The sequence below is a fragment of the Mus musculus genome, chromosome 19 (assembly GCF_000001635.26).
Source record: "Mus musculus strain C57BL/6J chromosome 19, GRCm38.p6 C57BL/6J".
In the NCBI taxonomy this organism is placed as follows: Eukaryota; Metazoa; Chordata; class Mammalia; order Rodentia; family Muridae; genus Mus; species Mus musculus.
Genome location: NC_000085.6, coordinates 17,812,370 through 17,838,106, shown reverse-complemented (window position 1 = coordinate 17,838,106; position 25,737 = coordinate 17,812,370). Strand labels below are relative to the sequence as shown.

At 42.4% G+C, this 25,737-nt stretch overlaps 1 protein-coding gene and 1 non-coding gene across 8 annotated transcripts in view; one reads left to right on the top strand and one right to left on the bottom strand.

Annotated features, from left to right (window-relative positions):
• Positions 1–394: 394 nt before the first annotated feature.
• The window catches only part of Pcsk5 (proprotein convertase subtilisin/kexin type 5), a 405,399-nt gene continuing 380,056 nt past the window's right edge, over positions 395–25,737 (top strand). For 5 of the 7 annotated variants that reach the window (XR_386446.4, XM_006526759.4, XM_011247162.3 and 2 more), the window contains exon 1: positions 395–1,152. Coding sequence is in view for 6 of the 7 variants with exons in the window: in XM_006526759.4 (XP_006526822.1) it covers positions 955–1,152 (198 nt within the window). In the remaining variant the exon portion in view is untranslated. The remainder of the gene's footprint in view (positions 1,153–25,737) is intronic. The other 2 variants (NM_001190483.2, NM_001163144.1) reach the window with 1 other exon arrangement.
• On the bottom strand, positions 12,480–12,587 carry LOC115489057. The gene has a single exon (XR_003952955.1). It is a non-coding gene; the product is annotated as a small nucleolar RNA U13 (small nucleolar RNA).

Below are 25,737 nucleotides of genomic sequence, written 5' to 3'. Positions count from 1 at the left end.
GGGGAGCAGAATGCGCAAAATAAACAGTTACTGAAAAGCATAAAGAATTAGTGAAGTGAAAATCTCGATATTTGTTTTGAAATTGAGACAGGAGTGACCTTAAAATGCTCAGTCCTGGGCGTTTAGCGCCGGGATGAATGAATCTTTGCCCATACTTCCCTCTCATTATCCTGTAAATCTTAGACTTTCCAGAGTAACGGGAAATTAATTCAAATGCAGCCCGGCGGAATAAAAAGGATAGAAATCAAGACTCCGGAGGCACTCTCCTCTCAGCCCTTTGGGGAGAGGACTTCACTGGCCCGACCCTGGAGTTTACAGCAGGGAGAACAGGGAGGCGCTAGGACCTGGGTGGCTCCTGGCTGAGGCCCCGCTCGTGAGGGCGGAGGAGTAGAGGAGGAGGGAGATGTGGGAAAGGAGGGGTGCTCCGGGGGGCGGGGGAGTCATTTATGCGGAGCGGGCGCCGCTGCCGTCGCCACTCACAGTCCCGGCGCGCTGCTCGGAGCCGGAGGGAGCGCAGCGAGAGGGCGAGCGAGCGAGCGAGCGCTTGGAGCCGGGTTCAGCAGAGGGGGCGCCCGGCCGCTGCTTGCGCTCCGGCCGGTCGTTTCCACGGAGCTCCAGGGCCGGAGAGGAGCAAGAGGCAAACGAAGAGTCCAAGAGCAAAGCCGGGAGAGCCCGCGGCGGAGGCTCCAGTCCCACTCCGCCGCCTCCCGTGCAAGCCGGGGAGCGATCGCTCAACGCCCCGCCGGCCCAGAGCCCGTCACCCCGTCCCCTCTGCCCCAGGCATGGTCTAAGAGCCTGAGAGGGGCTAGCTGTTCTGCTCTGCTCCCGGGCTCTCAGCCTCCTACCGACCGCTCCCGGCTGCGCGCCCCGCCGGCCCAGGCCGGAGAAGTTAGTTGTGCGCGCTGCTTAGCGCGCGAGCCAGCGGGCGGGCGAAGGCGGCGAAGCGTCGGGACCATGGACTGGGACTGGGGGAACCGCTGCAGCCGCCCGGGACGGCGGGACCTGCTGTGCGTGCTGGCACTGCTCGCCGGCTGTCTGCTCCCGGTATGCCGGACGCGCGTCTACACCAACCACTGGGCAGTGAAGATCGCCGGCGGCTTCGCGGAGGCAGATCGCATAGCCAGCAAGTACGGATTCATCAACGTAGGACAGGTAACCAACCCCCGGTGACACAGGCTCTGCACCCAGAAGCTAGTCGTTTGGGGGCTTCTTGTCCCCTCCGCTTCGACCCCTCCCCCTTTTCCAGATGTGCTTCTGCAGCTGTGGCCCGAACTCTAGGGCGATGCTCTCTCCAACGCGCTCGTTGCACAGTCACACACATGCCCCGAAGTTGCTGGGATCTCTGTTTAATTTGTTTTTACAAGCAATGAGGGACAGGTAGGGTCTGTGGAAAATATGGAGTGCCCTTGGACAGGTTGAGACTCGCCTGGACCTTTGGACCTGGGAAGTCCAGAAGCGCTATTTAGCTTGAGGAAATAGCCCTGCGAGTGGCTGTGGCAGGGAAGGTTGAGACTTTTGGAGGCCAAGGAGTGAGAACGCCCCTGGTTCTAACTGGGAGAGAAAAGCCTGGATTAACCTCCTGGGCCACAGAATTGCTGTGCTCTGGAGGGCTTTGAGTGCGGCGTCTGGAAGGGAGGTGGTGGGGAGAGAGGAAGGGGGCGGGACACTGGGAGGGAAGCACGGATTTAGGGGGGTCCTGGCTGCTGCCTCTCTTGGCCAGGATCCAAATGTGGGCCCCCGGAGCTGGGTGGGGAGGAACCTGGGAGACATTGAAAGCGGCTGAAATGTTCTGCTCCGGGAACTTGGGAATCTTCTACTGGCGTGGAACCTGGGGTACCCGGTTGTGGCGTGTGGCAGGAATGCTTTGCTGAGGTGCCTTTGGTGGGTTTTCGTTCGATTTGCCATGCTGAGGGAAATGCCAATACATTTTATGGGACCCTTGGCAGCGCCACCGATTTGTATTCTGGCTTAAATGGCCTGGATTTCAATGTCCTCTTCCCCATGTCCCTACCAAAAACTGGACTGGAGAGGGCTCCGTTAAATGCCCCTCCTAAGGACCTCACAACTTCTTTGGAACTGATCCAGGGAGGGAGCCCTGCCGCGGCTCTGACGCGACTAGAATTGAAAGTAAAGCCAAGGTGGGAGGGCCCTAGGGGCGTTTGGGGGCGTTCACACGGTGCTTCAAGGCTGCGGGACAGGAAGGTGCCCACTAATACTGCTGAAGCACGAGGGCACAGATGGTTTCTGAGAACCGTTTCCTTAGAACTCCACACCTACGATGGCGGGATGGTTGGACAGCCCTCGCTCTGTCCACTGGGGGGAAGTGGTCAGGAGCAGAGCTGCTGTGCCTGCTTCTAGAAACAAGCTGGGGAGCAGCTGTGAGAGTTCAGAGGACAAGAGGGCTGGCAAGGTCTTGCTCTTTACCCTGCCTCCTGTAGGGAGGATGTATTCCAGAGAAGCCAGTTCCGTGGAGGACTGAGACCAGGGCAAGGCATAGCTTATGTTCTATTCCCCACCCTTTCTTTCCCTTGGTCCCCTAAAGAATTCAGATTTTGTTGCCAGAGTGCCCATCACCTGCAGGAGAACTGCCTCTTGGAGTTCTATTGACCTCTTCTGTGAAAGATACCCTGAGTCCATTCTGGTCTTTTCACAGTTGAGCCCTGAATGTCCCTCAGTGGTGGTAAGGGGAAAAGAACATATCTCTGATCTTTCACGAGACATTTTCAATTCAGCCAACATTAAGCATCTTCTATGCCAGTTGTATTAGGGAGGCTAAGTTCTCAAAATCACACTGATTTCTTAATTTCAGAAACAACATTGACAAACAAGAGATTAGGAGCTTGGGACAGGAGGCTGATCCCCACATACAAAGCCACAGTAGGGACCTAAGATTGTGATTCAGGCTGGCTCTTCTGTGCATCTTGCCAATTAGAGAATACTTCCACCCAATGTGCAGAAGGAACAAGTAAAATTCCCATACTCCTGAATAATGATTGGGTAGCTCAGTACACTGGAAGCAAATATCCAGTCATGGCTCACTAATATTTAGTTTAAAAGGACCTGGACTTGGAAATACTAGGATGCTTCTAACTTGAAGGGTAGAGAGACTCCTGTCCTCCTGGACTCAGAATAGAGCTTAGAGTTCAGAATCCCACAGCCTCTAGTTAGAGGGGAGAGAGAACTCCTCTCTCATCCATTTTAAACATGTAAACATGTTAGTATCCTATAGCCTCTACAGACTTTTTACAAGTGCCTTTATAGTGAGGGTCTACAGCTTTTCATGTTAAGAAGAATACTAAGAAAGTTTATATATACGTAACATGAAAAAACTATTTGATGTAGTTTTTTACAACCCTGATGTGGAAATACAGCCATCCCAGTAGTTACAGAGGACCGCTGAATTGATGCAATCACTAATGTAAAAAGATCTGCTATTGTACAGTGTAAAACATTTCCCTGTGGATCAAAGGGGTATGAGCTTTGGTTGAGACTTAGGCGTGGTAAATTGAGTTCTTGTGTGTAAGATCCTGGCACTGTAAGGGCAGAAGGTATTTCTTATCTTCTTCATCCTTTACTGCACTGACCTTTTAACACTTTCCACATCCTTTTGTTATTCTTTCTAGCCAGCAATAAACCAGATGTGGTTCGGCTTAGGGCAGTAAATAATTTGCAAATGTCTCTGGAATGTTTTCACATTTTTACCCAGTTGTGCTGAGGATTGGGGGTGTTATCACATGTGTCACAAGTTAGAACACACACACACACACACACACACACACACGTGTGTGTGTGTGTGTGTGTGTGTCTGTCTGTCTGTCTGTCTGTCTATCTGTCTTCACTATGATAGTCTAGTGAGTAAGGTAGTACATTTTCACCACACTGAAGCTACAATGTTGACTGTCTACTTAGAATATCAATGCAGTGCTTTATGTAGTATGTTAGCAATTAAAGTTAAGATTTCTGGCCTGGAGATTTCTGCAGAAAAGCCTAGGAGGTTCTCTTTCCTGTTCAGGGAAGGCAGGATGTTCCGAGTAACAGGAGAAGCAAGCAAACAGACAAACACAAAGGGTTTCTGGGAGGAATCAGCGATGAGGACTCTCTTGCTTGTGGTTATGGAGACAGCATTATCCTTCCCTGGTTTTCATAACATGCTTCCATTTTGTGAATGATCTATGCTATAAAATTCTGACGTGATGCCTAGCCCTAACCATTGTTAGTGGTTGCTAGTTTGTCAGACAGAGTACATCAAGTTTTGTTTTCTATGTCAGCTCTATGATGCCTGCATTCGACAAGCTGAGCTCCTACTAGAAACCCCCGGAGTATCTAGAAATGCCAGCTGCTATGACAGTGGTTCTCAATTTGTGGATCACAAACCCTTTTGGGAGAGTCCAGTCATCCTTTCACAGGGGTTGCTTACGACCATTAGAAGTGTCAGACATTTACATTATGATTCATAACAGTAGCAGAATTTTATTTAAGAAGGAACAATGAAAATAATTTTATGGTTAGTCATCATCACAATATGAGGAACTATATTAAAGGGCCACAGCATTAGGAAGGTTGAGAAATGCTGCCCTATTGGAATGCCTAAAGGTGGGAGATATGCATGGCTGTTGGCCTGCTTGGTTGAGAAAGAAGAAGCCTTTATTCTCTGAGTCTTTGGGCTAACAGTGTACTGGTCAGGGAACCGACATATAAAGGAGTAAGATCAGATACGTATTATCAATTGTAGGTAGAATAAATCCATACAGAGAGGAATTAATCTCTGGTTTTTTGAATCCAGGGAGAAAGTCTCTTGTGAAGAGTTGGTTTGCAATGGGTATGTGTTGTATGTATCCTTCTGTGAACTACCTTACCATCATTGATTCCAAGAGTGAGATGACCAATAGAAGCCTTACTTACCAGCAACCATGGCACGTCTTGAGCAAGTCTCCACAAGGATAAAGCCAAATGGAAGCCATCCTGGGCATTTGCTTTACAGGAGGCTGCCCCAGAGAACATATGGGTGTGCAGACTGCAGAAGCCACGAACAAGGCTGTAGAGAGTCATTGAACTCAATGGCGCCCCTGTGCCTTCATGTGTAAAGTGATAAATCTTGAGATAATCGAGTGAGTTAACTATGCACTGCTTAGCTCAGCTCAGCACATACGCCTGCAGTTAAAGGTTTGTTGGATTCGAACCAGAGGAGGAATGTTGAAATAAGCAAGAGCTAAATGTTAATTAGATACAAAAGAAGGACATTTTTAAGATGGAAGATACAAAATGTAGATGTCAGAAAAGTGATTTTTTTTTTATGGCTAAGTTAGGTGGGTTTTATACACAGGGAGAATGATTTTGTCTTTCAGCTAACCAGTTAAGACAGTTTAAAAACAGTTTTAGATTAAACTTAAAACATGAGAGCTGATTTCCCTGGATGTTGGGTACCACCTTCTCTTATTTATCTTTGTTGTAGCCTTAAATATAGGCTAAGCTTGCTTGAGATGGAAGGAAGGGACAGTATGTAAAGAAGAAGGGCTAGGGATGTAGCTTAGCTGGTAATACTGTACAGAGAGCAGAGGTCAGTCCCTAGCACCACATAAATTGGGCATAGTGGTGCATGGATTGGAAGTTCAGGGTGATTGATATATATATATATATATTTCAAGGTCGTCCTGAGCACAGCCTGGACTACATGACATACCTTCTGAAACTGAAAATATCTGAAGAGTAATTATATAATAAAGTGTTTTATCTTAGCACATTATGTTAAATCCTACTTGAATTAAAATGTTAAAAAACAAATGTTATTTATACAGATAAAGTCAGATGACTTCTCAGATAAGCAGGGAATTACCTTGAGCAGGAAGAACCTTGCTCAAAGATGTCATGGAGCTGCCTGATTTCCTGATTAATTTTGACCTGTGAATAATTGGATTCTTAAGTACTGATGAATGTTGAAGAGGGACTTCTGGGTGTTCATGGATAGCATAAAAATAGGGGATGTGGCTACCCTGATCAGCTGTACTCGAGTGGACTGTGTTTCTCTAGTAAACCTGTAAGTGTTTTGTAAACAGGAGAATAAATGGATGGTTACTCCCACTTTGGTCCCGAGGTGATATACGTCTGGTCTTGCACAGGGTAGCTCTTCACACCCAACCTTAGTGCTGCCTTGGTTAGCTGCTTTCACATGCCTGATTCTTAAGGTGAGACTGAATCAGAGCAGGAAAATCTTTACTGGACAAAGCCATCAAAGACCATGGCCTAATGATGATGGAGTGTGTGTGTGTGTGTGTGTGTGTGTGTGTGTGTGTGTGTGTTCTGGAATAGCCTCATAGACAAAGAATGGCTTATATGAGTCCTTTGGGGTTCTGTTCAAATTTTTGAAAATCTTTTCTCTCTTTCCTTTTTTTTTTCCTCTTGTGAGCCCCAAAGCCATTGAATTTCCCTTATCACAGTCTTTCATGGGCTTGTATCCAGAGGTTTTAACTTGAAAGGTCAGCCAGAAAAGCAGCATAGTATGCTGGGAAACTGTCCAGAGAAAGGGAGTCCTGACCCAGAAACACCCCTTGGGATGGGAGGGGTATTTGTGTTGTTGGTTCAGGTTCTGTGCAGCAGAGCTTGGACTCTCCCCAAGGCAGAACCATCTCCAGGTGTCTTTTTGCCTTGCAACCACATCACTCTGCTCATTCAGGCTGGGCTGCCTGTGCGATAAAAACGAATGCCTACAGACATCCATGCATGCTAGAAGATGCACGCATGCAATGATGTTTATGTATTTGTCTATTTTTGCTTTTATAAAAATAAACATTGCACACACTTAAGAGTGAAATTACTTGTCTAGTGTTCTCATTAGTTTCCATAATGTGCATCTCTACATCTGAGAGTACCAAGGAGAGCAATTAATATCAATAAGCGCATTGATTTGAGTGAGTCCTGAGAGAGAAGTGAGAACACGAAGAAACAAGAGTAGGAGTGTGTGTGTATAGATATGTGTGTGTATGTGTGCGTGTGTATGAGTGTGTGCATATTTGTGTGTGTATATGTGTATGGGAGTGTGAGTGTGTCTGTGTGCATATGTGTATGTATGTCTCTGTGTGTATATGTATGTGTGTGCATGTGTATGTGAGTGTGTGTGTGTATGTGTTTTCTTTTGCTAACTAAACAGACCCTCTGTTCCTTATTTATAAAATAGGGCACCACTGCTCAGCCGATTTAGGGGGATTGCTAAAATCAAAAGTACTGATAGGGAAGATGAATATTTGTCTAAAATAATGCACTAGAAGCATTATGTTCTATAAGGACCCTAGAGAGTAACAGGTTCTGCTCATAGGAAAATGAATGAATATTGTACAGGTGTCTAGGACACAACCCATGTCACTTAAATACACCATGGCAAATAGTTGAAACCCTTCTACCTGCCTCTCTATAGTTCTGGAAGCAGCAGGTGACTGTTTGTTTGTTTGTTTGTTTGTTTTACAGAATTTTAAGTTGTTTATACTTTTTTTTAAATAGAAGAACCTATCCTGAGCTAAATTAGCTTCCATTTATTACAACACTTTTTGTTTTATTACAGAAACATTAATGAGTTTAATCTAGTAGTGTTTACAATCCAGGTAGAGGCTTATGTAAGGCACGTTGGCATGTGTGCCTCCCAGTCAATTTATAGGTATTTATGTGCCTTCTTCATGTGAAGAATTGTGAATTCTGAACCTCTTCAGCCAAGTTTTGTTTTGTTTTAAAGACTGATTGTGCGCTTGTCTAGCCCAAACGCCAGAGGTGATGCTAATGTCTGTGACTCTCCATTTTCCCACGTTAGCTTCATTGTCCAGCAAATGTTTTCCACAAAGCCTCAAAGGTCATATGAGTCTTAGTAATTCTTTTACTGAGCAGTGGCATTAAACCCCCAAAATGAAGATAGTGTGTTTTGATCACTGAATGGGGCCATGTACCCCACATTTGGGTCAGTCACTTGTCCAAGGGGATGGTGGTTCATGGGTGGGTCATCTTGAGCCACATGTCTTGCTTTGAAGTGAGTGAAATGTTCTCTGCTGGCAGGCCAGCATTTGGGGAGGGGCAGTTCCCTAAAGGAAAATGAAATTCTATTATTCGAATAAGAGAAAACAGATGTGGGACAGGGAATGGCCCCACTATTGATATGATTACAGAAGGCCATGATACTTAGGCTAGCTCCAACATCACCAGAGAGGATTAGTTATCTAACTGTTTACTATGTCTACTGTGATTAGTTATGCTAAGTTCTATGAGGAGAGAATACAGCATATGTCGCTTCAACAAATATGTGATTCTCCCCAGGTCTACAGATTGAGAGATGTGTTCTTGGTTTATAGAGTTTTACTCCCAACAGTGTGTCAGTGGAGCAATGCAGATCTGCCCACTTAGTGTGGTTCAGTCATGCCTGGGGAGTATTCATAATGAACTGGAGGAAGCAGATGAAGATAAGGGTTACTACTAATAATAAAATTGGAAAGATATGGAGGTTCCTAAGGAAGTATACTCAGTAGGTTTGGGTGACAGTGACAGTGTGGTTTGAGGAAGAATGAACGCCAGGATGGCTGCAGTTAGAGCCTCCGGACCTGAAGAACATGGAGTCATTTGTACCATTGGAACAATCTGCCGGCATGGGGTGGGGGGCATCTTTAAGGATTGCGATATAGATTAAACCTTAATTTTTAAAGAATTATGTTTAGCATAGGTTTTAGTGTGTACAGTACCATGTTTTGGTAGATGAGTATGTGTGTGTGTGTGTGTGTGTGTGTGTGTGTATGTCTCTACATATGAAGATTTATACACACAACGTGAGAAACAAGTAAATCCGTCATTCTTCACATCTCTCTCCCTTTAATTTATTTCAAAATGATTTCTTTTTAAAATTTTGTGTTTTTAAATTTTAAATTTAAAATGTGTCTGTTTGAGTCTCTGTTTGTGTCTCTGGCCTGCAGTAGGCAGAAATATCAAAATCATCCGGAGCTGAAGTTACAGATTTTGACAGCTACCCAACATGGGTGCTGGGAACTGAGCTTAGGTTCAGTGCAAGAGCCACACACACTACTACCCTCTGAGCCATCTCTTTGGCCTATTTATTTTTTTAACAGGAGTACGTAAAATCTAGTCTTTTGGCTGCCAGTTTTCAATAAATAATAAATACTGTATATTATTCATTTAGTGTTCCTGTTGTCCATGAAATCCCTAAGTGTTTTGTCATTAAAAACTCTACTTTTTTTGACTTCTACATATCGTATCCTCTTCCTTCTCATTCATGATGCCTAACGTTCTCCTGTGTTTCTCAATGGCTTGCTGTTCCCACTTCCTTCAGATTCTACACACAATTGAGATCATCAGTATTATATAAAAGGGCAGGCGCGATGAAATGTCCAACGGGTGGGAGAGTATTTAGCCTAGGAAGGAAGTAAAGATCTCTGCAAGTAGATTTTACCATTCATCCACCTCCACATGAACTATAGACGCTTGTAGGAAGTGCACTGTGATCATAAATTACTGAGGGATGACACGTGACTAGAGAAGGGGGGGGCTGTGAAAGAAAGGTGGAGGAATGCCCTCATTTAGGAAGCAAAGGAGGAAGGCAGCACAGGAAGGTGCCTTCTAAGAGGTCCTGAACAAGAGAATGTGTCCACCGGGTCCACAACAGTGAGGTGTGCTACGGGAGAATCCAGCAGGGTGGGGGTGAGAAGCGTTCTTAGCCAGTGCTCTGATGGAGTTTGAGGGAAGGAGTTGGGTTGTGAGCCCACGCAGAGCAAGTGGAAAGTCATTACCTGCACTTCTGTTTCTGCTGAGTGTTCTATCTGTCTGTCCTCTCCATCTTTTTCTCACCAACATACTGTAGTTAGGGCATAGATCTAGAGTCAATGATCTTTGAACCCTAATACTACTACTTCTAAGCTGGAAATCCCTAGGTGATCATCTTAAGATTTCTTTGCCTCCGTTTCTTCCTGTGTGAAGGGAGATAATAACATTATTTCCTCCTCACAGAACTACTGTGAGGATTAATGAAAATAGCACCAGCACGGGTTACATGATTAATAAATAAGAAATACCACTTACTCTTTTTTTAAAGTTGTCTTAACCTTCATTAACTCACTTCAGTCTATTAATTTATTATCATGCATGCTGTCACTTTCAAACATGTTTGAGATTAGAAAAAAAATGATCACTACCATGTGTGTGTCACACACACACACACACACACACACACACACACACACACACATACACACACATGTAGACCTTTATTTTTCTACTAGCCAGTGAGCTCTTTGGATACAGTTCAGTGTTTCATTTACATTTATGTTACCTGCACGCATAACAACACAGAGCATAGTAGAGTGAATATGTTAGACTGGAGCAAAGAACTTAGGTAGAAAGATACATTTAAGAAAGAGAGATGTTGGTGCCTCATAATTCTCGTAGGAATGAAAGAGAGTGGAGAACCAGAAGTGCTCGTGTTGTGATAGAAACGACTTGATGTGTAGAGTGGTCATGATAGCATCAGGCAGAGGGTGCCTACAGAGCATTTGAGACCCTGGAAGGGATGTCTACATGCTTCAGTATTTGAAATATTTTTAGAAAATTCATAAAAAAAGATAAGCCACTTTAAAACAAATTTCCAAATAGCAACATGGTTATTTGTTCCTCGTACTTATAGCTCAGTAGGTATTGATTAAACAGACGAGTAAAAGAAATGAATCATTGATCAGTTTTGTACCATTTTGCCCTTCATATCAGAGGAATGGAATTTGCCAGGTTAGAGGGAAGGCAAAAAGAGACTCCATAGGTACTAGGTACCTAGTCCTGGAACACAAGAATACTGTTTTGAAATGACTGAAGAACAGTATTTAAGTGGAGAGGTAACTGGTAGGGACCAAGGAATAGGGTGGGCATAGGGTTGTAAATTCAAAATAAAAATGGATGGCCAATTCAATAAACTAATGATTAGAGCCATTCCCAAGGGGTTTTGTTGCTGTTGTTTATTTGAAAGAAGGTCTCTATCTGTTCTGACTGGCCTGGAGCTGGGAGCAATCCTCCTGCTTCTGCCTCTCTAGTGAAGGGATTATAAGTATGGGCCACTGTATGCATGTTCCCCATCCCAGAGGGTTTTCATAAGCTTCTCCCTGTAACAGTTCTGTTTGATGATAAGGTCCAAGGTGTGGCACAGGTGGGTGGCCAGAGAGCGACCAGCTGAGAGCAGCGGGTTAGAAGGGGTCAATAAGCTGAGGCTGAGAGGGAAGGTTGCTCACTGTGGGATAGATAGGGATTGAAGTGATTTGGGCAGGTAAACCCACTGGGCTGATAAACGTGGAGTTTGCCTCACATTTCAATTCTCCTTGGATAAATGTAGACATTATCTCTGCTTCCCACTACTGTGTGCTATTATTTGCACTGCAGGTCCTGTACTAACTTAAGGGATAAAGACAGACACATAGGTGATTGCTTTCAACTCCCAATGTGTGTGGGTTTTTTTTTTTCTTTTATTTGACTTAAGAACTGATGATTGCATTGAGCCCTGAATATAAAAGAAACCATGTACACAGAAATTGTAAGACCAGAAATAATACTTAAGGTTGACTTTTTTTTTTCTTTTGGTGTTATGACTTTTCCTGGGGAGCCAGGAACAAATGTCTTTTCATCCCAGGTAGGGCCACATGACAAATCAAAAACACTCTTCAATTTCATTGTCTTTTATTGGACTTGTGTGTTTATTGGGGTTACTTGTAACAATGTGAGTGAGGGGTTATTTGCAGAAGTGGGGATGACTCAAAGGCAGCTGCATCATCAAAAAACCCATCTGAGCATGGGTGACCACTCAAGAAAACTGTACACTGAAGCTCTTTGTACAATTTGCAGACAGGTCTACTAAAGAGGCCTGTCTCTGATAGATTACTGCTTGGAGAAGGGTTTAGTGAATCTTGTAACTCCGTGAGTTTTCTGAGCCTTTTCTGGTTATTATGACTCACGTTCTTTCCTTCAGAAAGAACAGGTTCAGCTTGGAGGCAGTAGCTTTATCACATTTGGTTTTGAGGAACAGGGAGTCCAAGATTCTCTGTTTCTCTTTATGGAGTCTAGGTTGACCTCAAACTCATAGAGATCCTCCTGTGTCTGGCAACCATGTAGGGATTACAGATCAGGTGTTTTATACCACACCTGCACTAAAGTACTATGCCATATATATTTTACTACAGTTTAGGTAATCACATAGCATGCTTTCCATCTCTGAATTATGATAAATAATTACAATTTATTCACATGTCATATAGCCTGTCCCATGTGTATGTGTATATATATATATATATATATATATATATATATATATATATATATATATACATTTATATTGCACAGTGAAGTAGAGTTCTGAACATGTTGCTTTATGTATTCTTGTCCTAAGTTTTACTGCCTGTAAGATATGGATTTTTAGATTTATTTATAGAATGTCCTTTTTATAATTCAGAACAAATTTTTTTTCATGTCAGATGGGTAATGTGTGACATCAAAACAAGGTGTGAGGGAGGAATGTCACACACTGATATGAACATCCAATCCTCATGCTTAGGAGACACACACAAAAAAAGGATCAGTAATATATAGCATTTTAAGATTGCCTTATACAATAGGTTAATCTTGTTTGCATTTGTATGTTAATCTGTATGTTAATTTAGAGTTAGAATTACAAAGGAAGCATTAAGTTTCTAGTGTAATTTTCTGAGCATTATCTGAGTGGTTAATTCTCTCTTGGGAAAATTACATTTTGGATACCATGCCAGCATTGAAATCAGATGTATTAAAGTAGGTGTTTTCTTGATGGTTTTCCCAGCATTCCAGTAAACCTAGCGCTCTCTCTCTCTCTCTCTCTCTCTCTCTCTCTCTCTCTCTCTCTCTCTCTGCCTCTCTTTCTCTCAGTGTGTGTGTGTGTGTGTGTGTGTGTGTGTGTGTGTGTGTGTTTTAGAGACGGCAGATTTGAAACCATCATTATTTCAAAGCTCTCTAAATAAAAATTTATTGGTAGAGCTGATTCTTTTTTAATAATATTCATAGATAAAAGATTTGGTATTTTTCTATATTGAAACACTGTTACAGCTGTGAAAATATTGCATTCTCTCCACATTGATGTTCCCAGGCTTGTGTCTTGTTTTCTCTCATTGAAATTTCTCAACTAAAATAAAGCTTGGTCATGAACAAAAGTTAGAATAGAGTGCATGGAGGGGAGATAATCCCGAGGCCTTTAACAATGTAGTCATAACTCAAAATTAGCATGGTAGTGCTTGCTTATGCTGGTGTTAACCCCTAGGTTTAGGTGCTCTTGCTTTGGGCTCCCTGCACTACTGACAAATTAAGACCCCCTCTTTGGGTTTAGTCTTGTTAATAAAAGAATTTAAAAGTGGTCTCAGGGGACACTGAAAGAGAATTTTTATTAGAGTTTGGGAGAAAACAGAAGAGTGGGCAAGCTGTAAACTGTTGCAGTGATAGGGTATGCACTGAGGAGCCTTGGGGGAGAATCTGTAGAGAGAGGAGAGAAGAGGCAGTTGCTGTCCTTTCTGTTGGGCTGGGATGCTCAGCAGTGGAGGTCAGCAAGCAGCCATGTGGCATCAAATGCCTGTGGAATGGGAGGTGGATAGCTTCAGAGAAAGAGAAAGAAAGCCTGGAGTGCTGTGGAAAACAGGCTTAGATGTCAACCATTATCAGAATGACATTGAAAATACGAAAAAGTTATGCCTTTTTAGAGTAATGACTAAGAAAACGGCTGGAATTAACAGAGCTACATAGCCATTTTCAAAGATTTGTAAGTGACTTTTGTTGTCTTCTTACTCTGAAATATCCAGCTAATTTCTCTCTTCTATTTTTTCTCACCAAGACCATTTATTCTAGCTGCACTAAATGATAGTGTGTGTGTGTGTGTGTGTGTGTGTGTGTGTGAGAGAGAGAGAGAGAGAGAGAGAGAGAGAGAGCACATGTGTGTGTATGTGTTGGGGATAGAAGTGGTAGCAAGCATAAACATCAATGCTTTTTTTTTTTTTTTTTTTTTTGGTTTTTCGAGACAGGGTTTCTCTGTATAGCCCTGGCTGTCTTGGAACTCACTTTGTAGGCCAGACCGGCCTCGAACTCAGAAATCTGCCTGCCTCTGCCTCCCAAGTGCTGGGATTAAAGGCGTGTGCCACCACGCCTGGCAATGCTTTCTAAGAAAAAAATTGTAGACTGCTTAGGATTTTTTTACAGGAACCTTGAAAGTGCTATGCTAAATGAGACAGTCATATTATTCTGTTTATGCAAAATTCACATTTACAAATCTGTTGAAGCAGAAGGGAAGAGTTGATGAAAAATGCGAATCAAAATGTCAATTATTTGATCGTTGTCTCCTCTCCCTGTTTTCTAAGATAGGGTCAGATATCTCAAACTGACCTCAAACACTGTGGCGACCAAGGATAACCCTGAACTCCTGCTCCTCCTGACTCTACCTCCCAAGTGCTGGGCTTTACAGTCATTTGACACTATGTATTGTGGTATTTCTCTTTTCAATATCTCTGGATAAACTACTGGATAATGCATGTCTTAGGGTATCTATACCTGTGATAAAACCCAGTGTTCAAAAGCAACTTGGGATGAAAGCATTTATTTCATCTTATAGTTCTCAGATCACACTCCATTACTACAGGAAGCCATAGGAGGAATGTGGAGGCAGGAGCTGAAGTAGAAACCATAGAGGAACCCTGCTTGGTCAACCTACTTCTTGTACAACTCAGGACCACCTATCTAGGGGTTGCACTGTATACAGTGGGCAATGCCTTTCTATATGTATCATTAAACAAGAAAATGTACTACCAGGTACATTTTCCTACAGGTCAATCTGATGGAGGCTTTTTCTAAATTCAAATTCATTCTTCCCAGGTATGTCTAGGTTAACAAAAATATACCCAATAAGAACAGTATATTTTTTATGAGTAAAGTGTGTGATCTATCTATAAAGAAAGCCCTGAGGATAATTAACAGGTACCTGTTTGTCAACCATTCTGGCAAGCGTAACCCTGTTACACCACTTGCTTGTTCAGGTTAAGTTTATCTTAGATTGGGTGAAGGCAAACTATAAACCATAGTGACATAAGTAAAATAATTTGTAAGTGCTGTGAGAAAGCAATACTTTAGTAGATTGAGAAGGGATGCAGAGTGAGTGAACGAACACCTTTGAGACAGAAGCCAGAGAGGCTCATGCAGGATAATCAGTGCATTAGGTACCTGGATGTGAAGAAGGAGCTATCCACAAGGCTGGCTGCAGGGGGTTGAGCTCAATACAGCGGAGGTTGCACATACAAAATCCCTAAGGAGGAGGCCACGAATGTAATGAGAAAGCTGTGGTAGAGCTTGAGATTGCTGTTAATCCTTCTCTGCTCTGAAGTCACCAGGAGTTCTGATATCTGATATACGAAGACAAGTGCCTTTAGCATTTCATGACTTCTTCCCACTTGTCTTGAAATATTTGTGCCATCTTGCTTCCTACTCTGCCATTTAAGAGAGCCTAACTGAGCAATGCTCACCCCACCATTTCTCCTCCAAATACTATGTCATCTCAAAATCACTTCTTTATCTGCCCGGGAAGTATAGCTAAACACAACATATAGGCAAAATTCCTGTGAGCTTTTCAACAAATCCATCCCTATTGTGCTTTCTCATTGGGGACTTAGTGCAGTTGGGTTTTATTTCCTTGGTTTCTTCCTCATAGGGGTGGGGCACCTAATTATTACCCTATTTTATAGTGTGCTAGTTGGTGTCTCGCTCCCTAGAAACAGTCATTATATAGTTGAATCCTAAAACATTTACAGACATGTGCTATTTGTGCAAAATAAATCTGAATGCTAGAGAAAGTTTCTAAAATGTTTATAACACAGCCAATGAGGAAGGCTGGTCAGGACATAGTATGCTTGATAAAGAGGTGGACTTAAAAACTCAGTGATATGGGACTTTAAAACTCTGGCTTCCTGAAGTATCTGGCACTTCTCTCTTACTGTTTCTGACCTTGGCAATGTCCTTGAGGTCATTCTGATTTTTGACTCTCAGCATTATTTGTGTGATCACTGAAGTACTCAGGATGACAGTATCCACTATGAGAGCCAGGTCCCAGTTCATCCTGGGAACAGGCTTGCTTCTCCATGGATATCCTTGAGCACCAAGAGCCTGCTGGCTGTGATAAGTGCCCTGAATATGGCCGTGGAAGCCTTGTGTCTACTGGGACAGTAAAAAAGGACAGAGCCTTCCCATCAAAGAACGGGCCAGTGGTAAGAGAACAGTTTCAGGTCACAGGCAGATCTTCTGTCTGCTCAGAAACAGTGCAATGGCAAAAAAACCAAAAACCAAACAACAACAACAACAACAACAACAACAACAACAACAACAACAAAAACAGATCCAGCATACTGAAGGTCCTTGAAGCTCCCTGGAAAATAGCAGTGAAATCTTCTGATGGCCATAGACACAGGGCAGGGCCAAACAGGATTGGTTGTTTTGGAAGGCCCAAACTCTGAAGTTAAATCTTCATGAGAGGGAGGTTTGGATTGCAGACTCCAGAACAAACAGACATAAATTAGCCCTGTAGCTTAGACCATAAGGAGTGGCTTCTGAAATATCCTGGGAGATAGGAAACAAACTCGGGACAAATAGAACAAACATTCATTGGGAGTTAACTCCCTTTAATTACAGAAAGAACATTCTCTTGGTTGAGTGACATGGCCAGAAGCCAATCTCTCAAAAGAGATGGGTCTCCCCATTTGACCTATCTAGGGATGTCAGATCCAAGCCTCAAATGACCAGGCCCTTCGGCTCAAGCACATAGAAGGGAAGATGAGTGATTTCCTGGGTTTCATGGAAGAGAAATGAGAAAGACTTTCCCCATGGGATGTGTGATTTAAGACTAGCGCAATTTCTTCCTCTGACATGATGCATCTCAGAGCAAAGACTCTTCCATTGTTTGTCCTGACTCCTGAAAGCCGTCTTCTATCCTCCTATCTTCTCCTTTCCTGATCATTCAGGCTTTAGAACTTCATTCACCCGATTATGGTCTTCCTTGCATATAGATGGCCATGTCCATTTTCAGTGTCTGAAAACTGTCAGGCTCAGCTCCTACCTCTTTGCAAGGGCCACTTCTTGAATGACTGAAATTATCTGTGGGCTAAAATCTCCAGCATTTAAACTGTTATTAAACCTTGCATGCTTCATTTGACATTTTTATCAAGCATGCAGGTTATCTTTCTTGTTTTGTTTATTTCTGTTTGTCATTATTTCCTTTCCTGTTAGATAGAAGGAGAAGGGGGCAGGGATGAGGGAGAGAGAGAGGAAGAGAGGGAGAGGGAGAAGAGCAGAACAGTAGTTCTGGGTGATGAACCCAGGGCCCTATGCCTCTAGGCAAGAAAACTGTTACTTAGCTCTACCAGCCATTTATTGATTGATTGATTGATTGATTGATTGATTGAGACAGGATCTCACTAAGTAGCCCAGGCTGGCTTTGTACCCATTCTGTAGCCATGGCAGATTTTGAACTTGTGGTCCTCCTGCCTCATCCTCCTGAGGTTTAATCTAGCCAGTAGTTTCTTTAATGACAGGGTTTTGGTCTGGTCCATCTTCAAATGGCATGTGACACCTAGAAGGATGCTTAGTGGTTAACTTGGGCTCAGCAATGTATTCTTCCATGGATAGATGACAAGCCATGAAGCCATACAAACGGCTCGAGCCATTGCTGCCCATGGTATGAGAAGTTATGGATTTTTGGAGTTGCATGTGCACAAGTGAAATGTGAACAGAAGTGACACATATCCCTTCATTAACAGTCAGCAAGTGACTCCTGGTGATGGTCATCTGTCTGGGTGACTGGCAGACCTCCAGGTGGTAGATGCTTCATTAGTCTGGGTTCTTAAGGGAGCATCTCATCTTAAAGAGCTAGTGAACAGTGGGCATATGACACAAGCAAGAGATAACCTTGGTGGTTTCAATTGCTTATTTTCTTAGGTCATCTGTTGTTGCAGTGGAACCTAGTGGATTAATACAAAAGTCCAATCTTAATGGTTTTCTTCTTAATCTTGTATATAGTATAGGATAAGATCTATCTTAGCCTGTAATAGAAGGGGTAGGGGGAGGATTAGTAGAAGCATCTTTGTTTTACAGAAAGTCCCAAGTAATCTATATTAACAACAACATATTTCTAAAACCAGAAAACCAGAAGGCAGATAAGTAGGTCTTTGTCCACATGTGGACACTAGATTCCCTTATTTAGAGATTTGTGCTTCCCTAAAGGAGCTTGGCAGATCCTGGAGCTCAGTTGCTCTAATAAGTTGCTTTTTGGCCAGCTTACTATGCTGAGATTTGGAGTATGAGTTCAAATGAAGCTGTCCATGACTGAAACCTGCTCAAAATTTTCAGGGCTTAAAAAAAAAAAAAATCTCCACTCTTGAGAAGGAAAACATTTAGCATGTTACAGGTTATTCTTTCATTTTCCCTATCAAGTAAAATTGTTTTTTTTAAATTTTATATTAAAAAGAATTGTTCTTGTAGTATCTGCTACTTGAAAGGCTGTGGCTAGAGGATCTTTAGAGCCTGGGAATTCTGGGCCACTATGCAATATAGTGACACTTCAGCTCAATAAAAAGATTATTAAACAGGGGCAGAGCAGTCTTGCTGCTTGTCCATAGCGCCTGACTGTGCTTTCCCCAAGCTGAGAGAGCTGTAGCACCCACTCCTGCAGAATCCACATGAGTCTGTGGTCCCCTTCCAGGGGATGCTCTGCTCTCCTGGTTGGAGACCTGGCTTCACAGCATGTGGGATCTTGCATTCCCTGATTTATGTGATGTAGACACAGTAGGGAACATCTGAGATGTGAAAAAACGATGGCCCGAGTTTCCAACTGTTGAACAGAGTCCAAAGCAGCAGATTTTTCTTCTTTGGCAAGACAGAGCTGAAGCAATGTGCAGGGATTTGGTTTGCCGATTCCCAATCTGCTAAAAACTGGAGTACCTTAAAATGCGGAGCATACATGCTTCATAATGTGGAAAATACTCCAAAGGTCACGTGGCTTGCTGTCTTAGGTAAGCTGAGCACTGTGAGGCTTAATGGATTTGGGGGTTTTGTTTTGTTTTCTTAAGTTAACATACTCCATGTGGACATGCATACCTCCATAATCTTTTATAAATATAGGAAAAATTTATCTTGTTCAAGAACTAAAGGTATCAGTGAACCCTGAAAGGCTTTTTGGCTACCCTCTACCACTGGGGTATGGAGGCCATCTTCAACAGTCATGTATTGATTTCACTTTGGGTTTTCTCATTTGACAGCATTTTGTCCTTCTCCATTCATTGAAAATATTTTAAAATACCCACACTCTGCTAATGGCCATCTCAGGTGACACACTAACAGCAACACACACTAGCACAGCACTTGGGAATTTCCATACTCAAGTGCAGTGTATCTTCTTGCTTTAGAATAAATTGCTCCTACCTCCTTATCTCAAAATCACAATTCCTATTTCTTTTGGGGCTGTGAATTAATTGGTAGATTAGTTAGCATTTGTGGTTCAGTGGGGCCTGACTAACCTACAGTGGTTTTTCTCATTTGTCTAGGGATTGCTATGGTAGTGTGCAAATCCCTTTTAATTTTCTATATGTGTTTTATTTGCAAGCATCGAATTGATCAAAATAAATCATAGTACTGATTGAAGCTTCAAGAAGTGGAGATATAAACTTTATCTCTTGGTAAGGGAAGGTATGATTCATTGTGTCCAGATTTCTCAGTGCTCCAGTTAATTGGACAGACAAAGGTGTGTTGGATGGTGGTAAGTACTAAGAATAGAAAATAGGGGAAGGAAGCTGGGATTCTGGTGCAGTCCTGTGCCATAAGCACTTGGGAAGTGGAAGCAAGAGGATCAGGAGTTTAGGGCCAGCCTGGGCTTCATGAGAGCTTGGAATGAAAGGAAGAGAAGGGGGATGAAGAGAGGAAAGAAGGAGGGATGAAGGACGGAAGAAAGGAAAGGAAAGGAATGGGAAGGGAAGGGAAGGGAAGGGAAGGGAAGGGAAGGGAAGGGAAGGGAAGGGAAGGGAAGGGAAGGGAAGGGAAGGAAAGGAAAGGAAAGGAAAGGAAAGGAAAGGAAAGGAAGAGCCAAACGAATCAGGGAAAGTAGAGAATAATTCAAAGGCAAAGAATGGGGAATAACTAGGAAAACTTTTCAGTTGCAAATAGTTGATTAAAGCATTTTCATATGAATAAACACCATGACCACGGCAACTCTTATAAAGGGAAACATTTAATTGGGGGGCTGGTTTAAAATCTAGAGTTTAGTCCAGTATTATGACAGGAAGCATGGTGGCAGGCAGGTTGACATGGTGCTGGAAAGGTATCTGGAAGTTCTGCCTCTGGATTTGTGGGCAGAACGAAGAGAAAGTGACAACACTAAGTGTAGATTGAGCATTTGACATCTCAAAGCCTGCCCCTAATGACATACTTCTCTAACAATGTCACAGTTCCTTGACCAAAGTCACAAGTCCTAATCATTTCAAACAATGCAACTTCCTATGAGTCTGTGGGGGCCATTTTCATTCAAACCACCATAGAATGTGAGTCAAGAAAGAGCCAAGCCAGGTGAGGGCAAGGCATAAGTCTTATATATACCTGAAGCAAAGGTCTTGGGCCAGTGGCATCTTAGATGAATATGGAGACACTCATTGGTCCAGAGTGAGCACAGTATGGTAGATGATGGCGTCAGGAGTCAGGCAGGTGATCAGGGTGGGCACACCCATCCTGTAAGTGCCGTTTCTCCCATTTTACTGAGTTAGCAGATCTGAGATTCTCTAGATGCAGTAGACAGAGTGCTCTGAGATTAGCACGTCTAAGCTCTCAACTGTAGCACAAATGTTGCTGAGAGTGGTCCTGGTTTTCTTGGCACGAGGAGGGTGGTCCTTAGGTTGTTCTCAGTAGGTCCTTGTTTAGAATCTTTAAGGACAGACATGTAGCATAAGCGGTTGGTATTCTCACACAGTCTAGTGTGAGGAACACTGGGTTTTGTTTGCAAAATCTCCCACCATCAGGCTATCTTTTTTTACCCAGAGAATGTTTTTCTTCCCTTTGTTGTGAGCAACACACAACAGGACCTACTCTGGATTCTGCTCTTCCCAGTTTTCTACAGGTTTGTTCTGCCTCCTTGCAGTCATCCAAGTCTTGGTGACTAAAAGTCTTATCCCTTTTCCCCCTGGTCCCCAGTGCCCCAGTCACTGTCAGTCCTGGCTGTGCCTCAATACAAAATGCAATAGAGTTGAAAAATCAGCTAATAATTCAGGTGTTTGGAAGGCTAGAGAATACTTGGGTGCCTTTAAAGACACCTTCTGAGCTTGGCTCGGTGAACTCTCCCTGCAGCAACCTCTCTTATCCATGCTTTTACTTCCTAATGTTTTAGTTATACCTTGGTCAACTTTGATCTAGATATATTAAGTGGAAAAAAAATCCCAGAAGTAAAAATGTTCATGAATTTAAAGAACTTATAGTAGGTTAAGTATTTATCATTATTATCATTATTATTATTATTATTATTATTAACTTTATTATTATTATTAACTTGAAATGTCTCTTATTGTGCCTAATTTGTGAACTGAACTTTATTGTAAGTTATAGGAAACCATAGTCTATACAGAATTAGACCATCTCTTCTCTCAGGCATTCATGAGGGGTCTTTGAACTACAGCAGAGGATAGAGGAGCATAATTCACAACTCATGCTCAGAAACAGTGTGCTACTCCTCCTTGCCCTCCATCCACTCTGGTCCCTTTTCTTACCATCCAAACACAGGAAACATTAGCTGATTTTCAACTGTATTGCATTTTGTAGTGAGATACTCTGGCCGTTGCATAATTACCGTCTTTTATATTTGATATGGGAAAGATCTGCAAGAAGAATATCATGAGTAAGTACCTGGTGATATTGTATGTCACATTGTTATACTTTCCTGTTAATTGATTCTGAGTGGCACTATTCATCCAGCAACTTGATAAGAAAACTTCAGAGTCTTACCTAGTATATGGGACCCTGCAAAGAACCTGGAAAACCACTTCCCTCCAGGTTGGGTATTTCTGTTATGCCCCAGTGAGCTTACGTATGGTTTTCTGTTCTAGCTGGATTGGAATACAGGGTGCATTTGAGAATTTTAATCTCATGTATCTCTGTAGGAAATAGTCTACAGTGTGCATCTCAGAGAGGGACTCCATCTCCAACTCTTTTAAAAAAAGTGTCTATCCCTTCGTTTGATTGGGAGGCTAAGTGACATCTCTATAGCATGATTTTATTTTGGTTTTTACATTTAAGCATTAGGTTTTTAAATTTATTTATTATTTTTTTGGCATCTGACTGAACCTCTCATGAGTCTTTTCCAAACCCTTCTGATTCCTAGGACAAACTTTCCTTCCCTAGTCTGTATACGTAGACCTTATTTATGAATCCTGAGGTGCTGCTTGCTTGCTTTCTTATTTTTGTGACACAGTGTCTCTTTTTTACTCAAGCTAGTTTAGAATTCATTCTGTTCCCCAGGTTACGTCAAACCCCTGGAAATCCTCCCCTAGTCTCCTGAGTGTTGTGATTGCAGGTGTAAGCTATTATGCCTTGCTTCCTATTTATTATTAGATGAATTTTTTATATATTAGTATTAGGGTCATAAAAGAAAAGTAAAGTAAGTAATTAGAGTTGCAAAATATTTTAAGCAAATTATGTCACAATTGACTGTATCGTCACGTACCAGGAATGGTTGTGTGCAACACTGACTTGTAATATATTTAAACTAATTATTAACTCAACCAGATGTACTGACTTGAACGCTATCATAAAGGGCTCTGAGATGTCAGTGTGACCAAGTTCCATAAGATTTATTGCTTGAATATTGCTGGGTCCAGTAATTCCAATAAGGCTTTGCCTTTTGCCCCCAAACCATCACAATAGATAGGGTTGTTATGTACTATTGGGAAGAAAGTATGTGTGTGTGTGTGTGTGTGTGTGTGTGTGTGTGTGTGTGTGTGTGTGTTCATTAATAGTAATTCATTTGTCTGGAAATGAAAGTCATTACCAAAAGCCTGTACCTTTGGAAGATCCCTGGTATTAGTCTCCTAAAGTGCAAATAACCTTAGGTAGTTAGACTCTTCTGTATTTTAGAGTAGAGAGCAGTAATATCACTAGACAGATCAGTGGTTCTCAACCTTCCCAATGCTCCAACCCTTTAACACAGTTCCTCATGTAGTGATGACCCCCAACCATAAAATGATTTTGTTGGTACTTCATAATTGTTATGATTTGCAATGTAAATGAGTTTGGAGGTCGAGGTTTGTCAGAGGGGTCTTGACCCACAGGTTGAGAACCTCTGACTTAGACCCTTCTCACACAGTGTAGAGAAAGAGACCTAACAAAGAGGAACAGACTCATCACTGCCCAGGTGTTCTGCAGGCTTAAGGTGTAGCATATTCTAAATGCTGATTACAAGAGAGAGTGCTTAGAATGCCTTATTAAAAATACTCCAGTTGCAATCCCGGCACATGGGAGGTGAGGACAGGAAAATCAGAAGTTCAGAGTCATTCTCAGCTGTGTGGTACGTTGGACACTGCCTGGCCTACTGTATCAAGCACAGCAAAATGGACCGACAGCAGCAGCCACACAACCCAGAGAATGGTGAAGGGAAACACTCAGGAGCCTTTCTAGCTGTTCCCGTCCTTTGTTGGATGTATAGTTACACTCTGATGAAATGGCTCAGCAGGTAAAAAACTCATTGTGGAAACCAGATGACCTAGTTCAAAGCTTAGAATTCATGCTGTCCTGTGACCTCTACACATGAACCCACCCCATCATAGACACCTAAATAAATAAATAAATAAATAAATAAATAAATAAATAAATAAATAAATAAATAAAATGAATCCACACATAAACTCACATGCTTATAGGCATGCCCATCTTGTCTGATCCCTTGGAAAATGGAAAATTTTCCTAGGAAAATCAGGAGACTCATTTTGGTGGGGGCAGATGTCATGTTTCCTTTTGCATAGGAATATGACCATGCTACCATGGGGGTGCAGACTTAAGGTTTGGTGTTTCCCATGTGGTTTGTGAAAGTGCTAGGGAGGGTGTGGAGCTGCACCCATCATGACAAGCAGCATGCGTTCTGTTTCTAGGTCTGTAATACAACCACTAAAGTAACAGGATAGAGACAGCACTATAGCTAGTTTACTATACAGTGTATCATAGTGTTCAATAGTCACTGTAGACTTCTGTTTAACACGATACATGTGAAATGGGAGTAAATGCTTGTAGCTGCAGGAACCAGTCTCCACCCCAGGTCTTTATCACCATCGTTTATTGAGGCTTTAAATCTGTTTCACAATTTAGTTACAGAACCTTGGCACGTTACAGCTGAGGGTGGAAGTTCTGCTCTTCATTTAAATTCCTTGCATCTACACTGGACATGCAATTTGGCAATCCAGTATCTTGAACATTACACAGTTCATGGATTTATCTCTGATCCCACAGAAGCCTCATAGAAGCCTAATATCTATTAAGTGAACTTAGTTTTTCTCCATTTATCTAGATATGCAGTATTTGTATAGATAAGCATATGTCTTCAGTTAACGGCAAAAATGTGTAAACACTGCAATGATTCTTTTGGTAAAATACTGTATTGAGTTTATCTTTTATGTCAACAGTAAGTGCTTAGGAAAGATAAAGAGAGATACTTAAAACTCAATCTACAGGGCCAAATACATTTTCTAAACATCACTTCTGACTTCCTTGTATATACATGCAAACATTTACTTAGAGGCATAATGGTTATTTGAGATCACTTTTTATTTATTTAATATATATTCATGACCAAGAAAGCTGCTGAGATAAAAGGTCAATGGATTTGTTTCATGTTAAGACGATAATAAGTAAGTAAATAAAAGTTGGGCACTTGATCCAGGCATAGAAATTGCTGAGATAAGATAATAATCCTGAAACTTATCGGGTTGAAATTGAATCTTCACGAAAAGCTGGAATGTGACTCAAAGCACAAGCTACAGTATTCTTTAGGTTTTGCTTAAACCAGTGCGAACAGCACCGAATGTGGTGTCAGAGCGTTTTGTTGCTATCAGTTGGCCCTATTGTAAATGTAGGTCAGTGAGCAAATGTAGTGGGCATCGTTTCTATTGTGTGGGAAGCAGAGACACTAATCCTTTTCCTGTCTCTTTCCACTCACTGTGGGGATGGGTAAGTTTGTGTTAGGTAACCACTGTAGCCTGGGCTGTGATGTGGGTGCTGCTAGCAGACCAGTGTTCTCCAGCGTCGGGAGACTTACAGCTTGAGCAGGAAAAGAAGCCTAGAAAGGCCACTTGGGAGGTCAGAAAGGACTGTGAGTTCTAAGGAAATGAGTGTAAAATCTGACGAGGAATGAGAGATTGAGGTGCAGGGAATGCCTGGTTCAGAGAACAGCAAGAACATAGGGGCAGAGGCTGAGGAGGAGACCTTGGGGCTGAATGTCAGAGAAAGTGAAGCTATTAGGAAGTGGTGTTCTGAAGGCAGAGGGGAGGAGAGCTGGTAGTGTCTCCTGGGCCAATCAAGTAAAAGCAATTTTGATAATTCCATAAAAGAAGAAAGTAAGCAAGTTTATAAAGTGCTATGCTATCATCTTTTAGGAATCATTTTTATTGCATTTAATTTTTTTTCTGTGCTGGGAATAGAATGCAGGACATTATA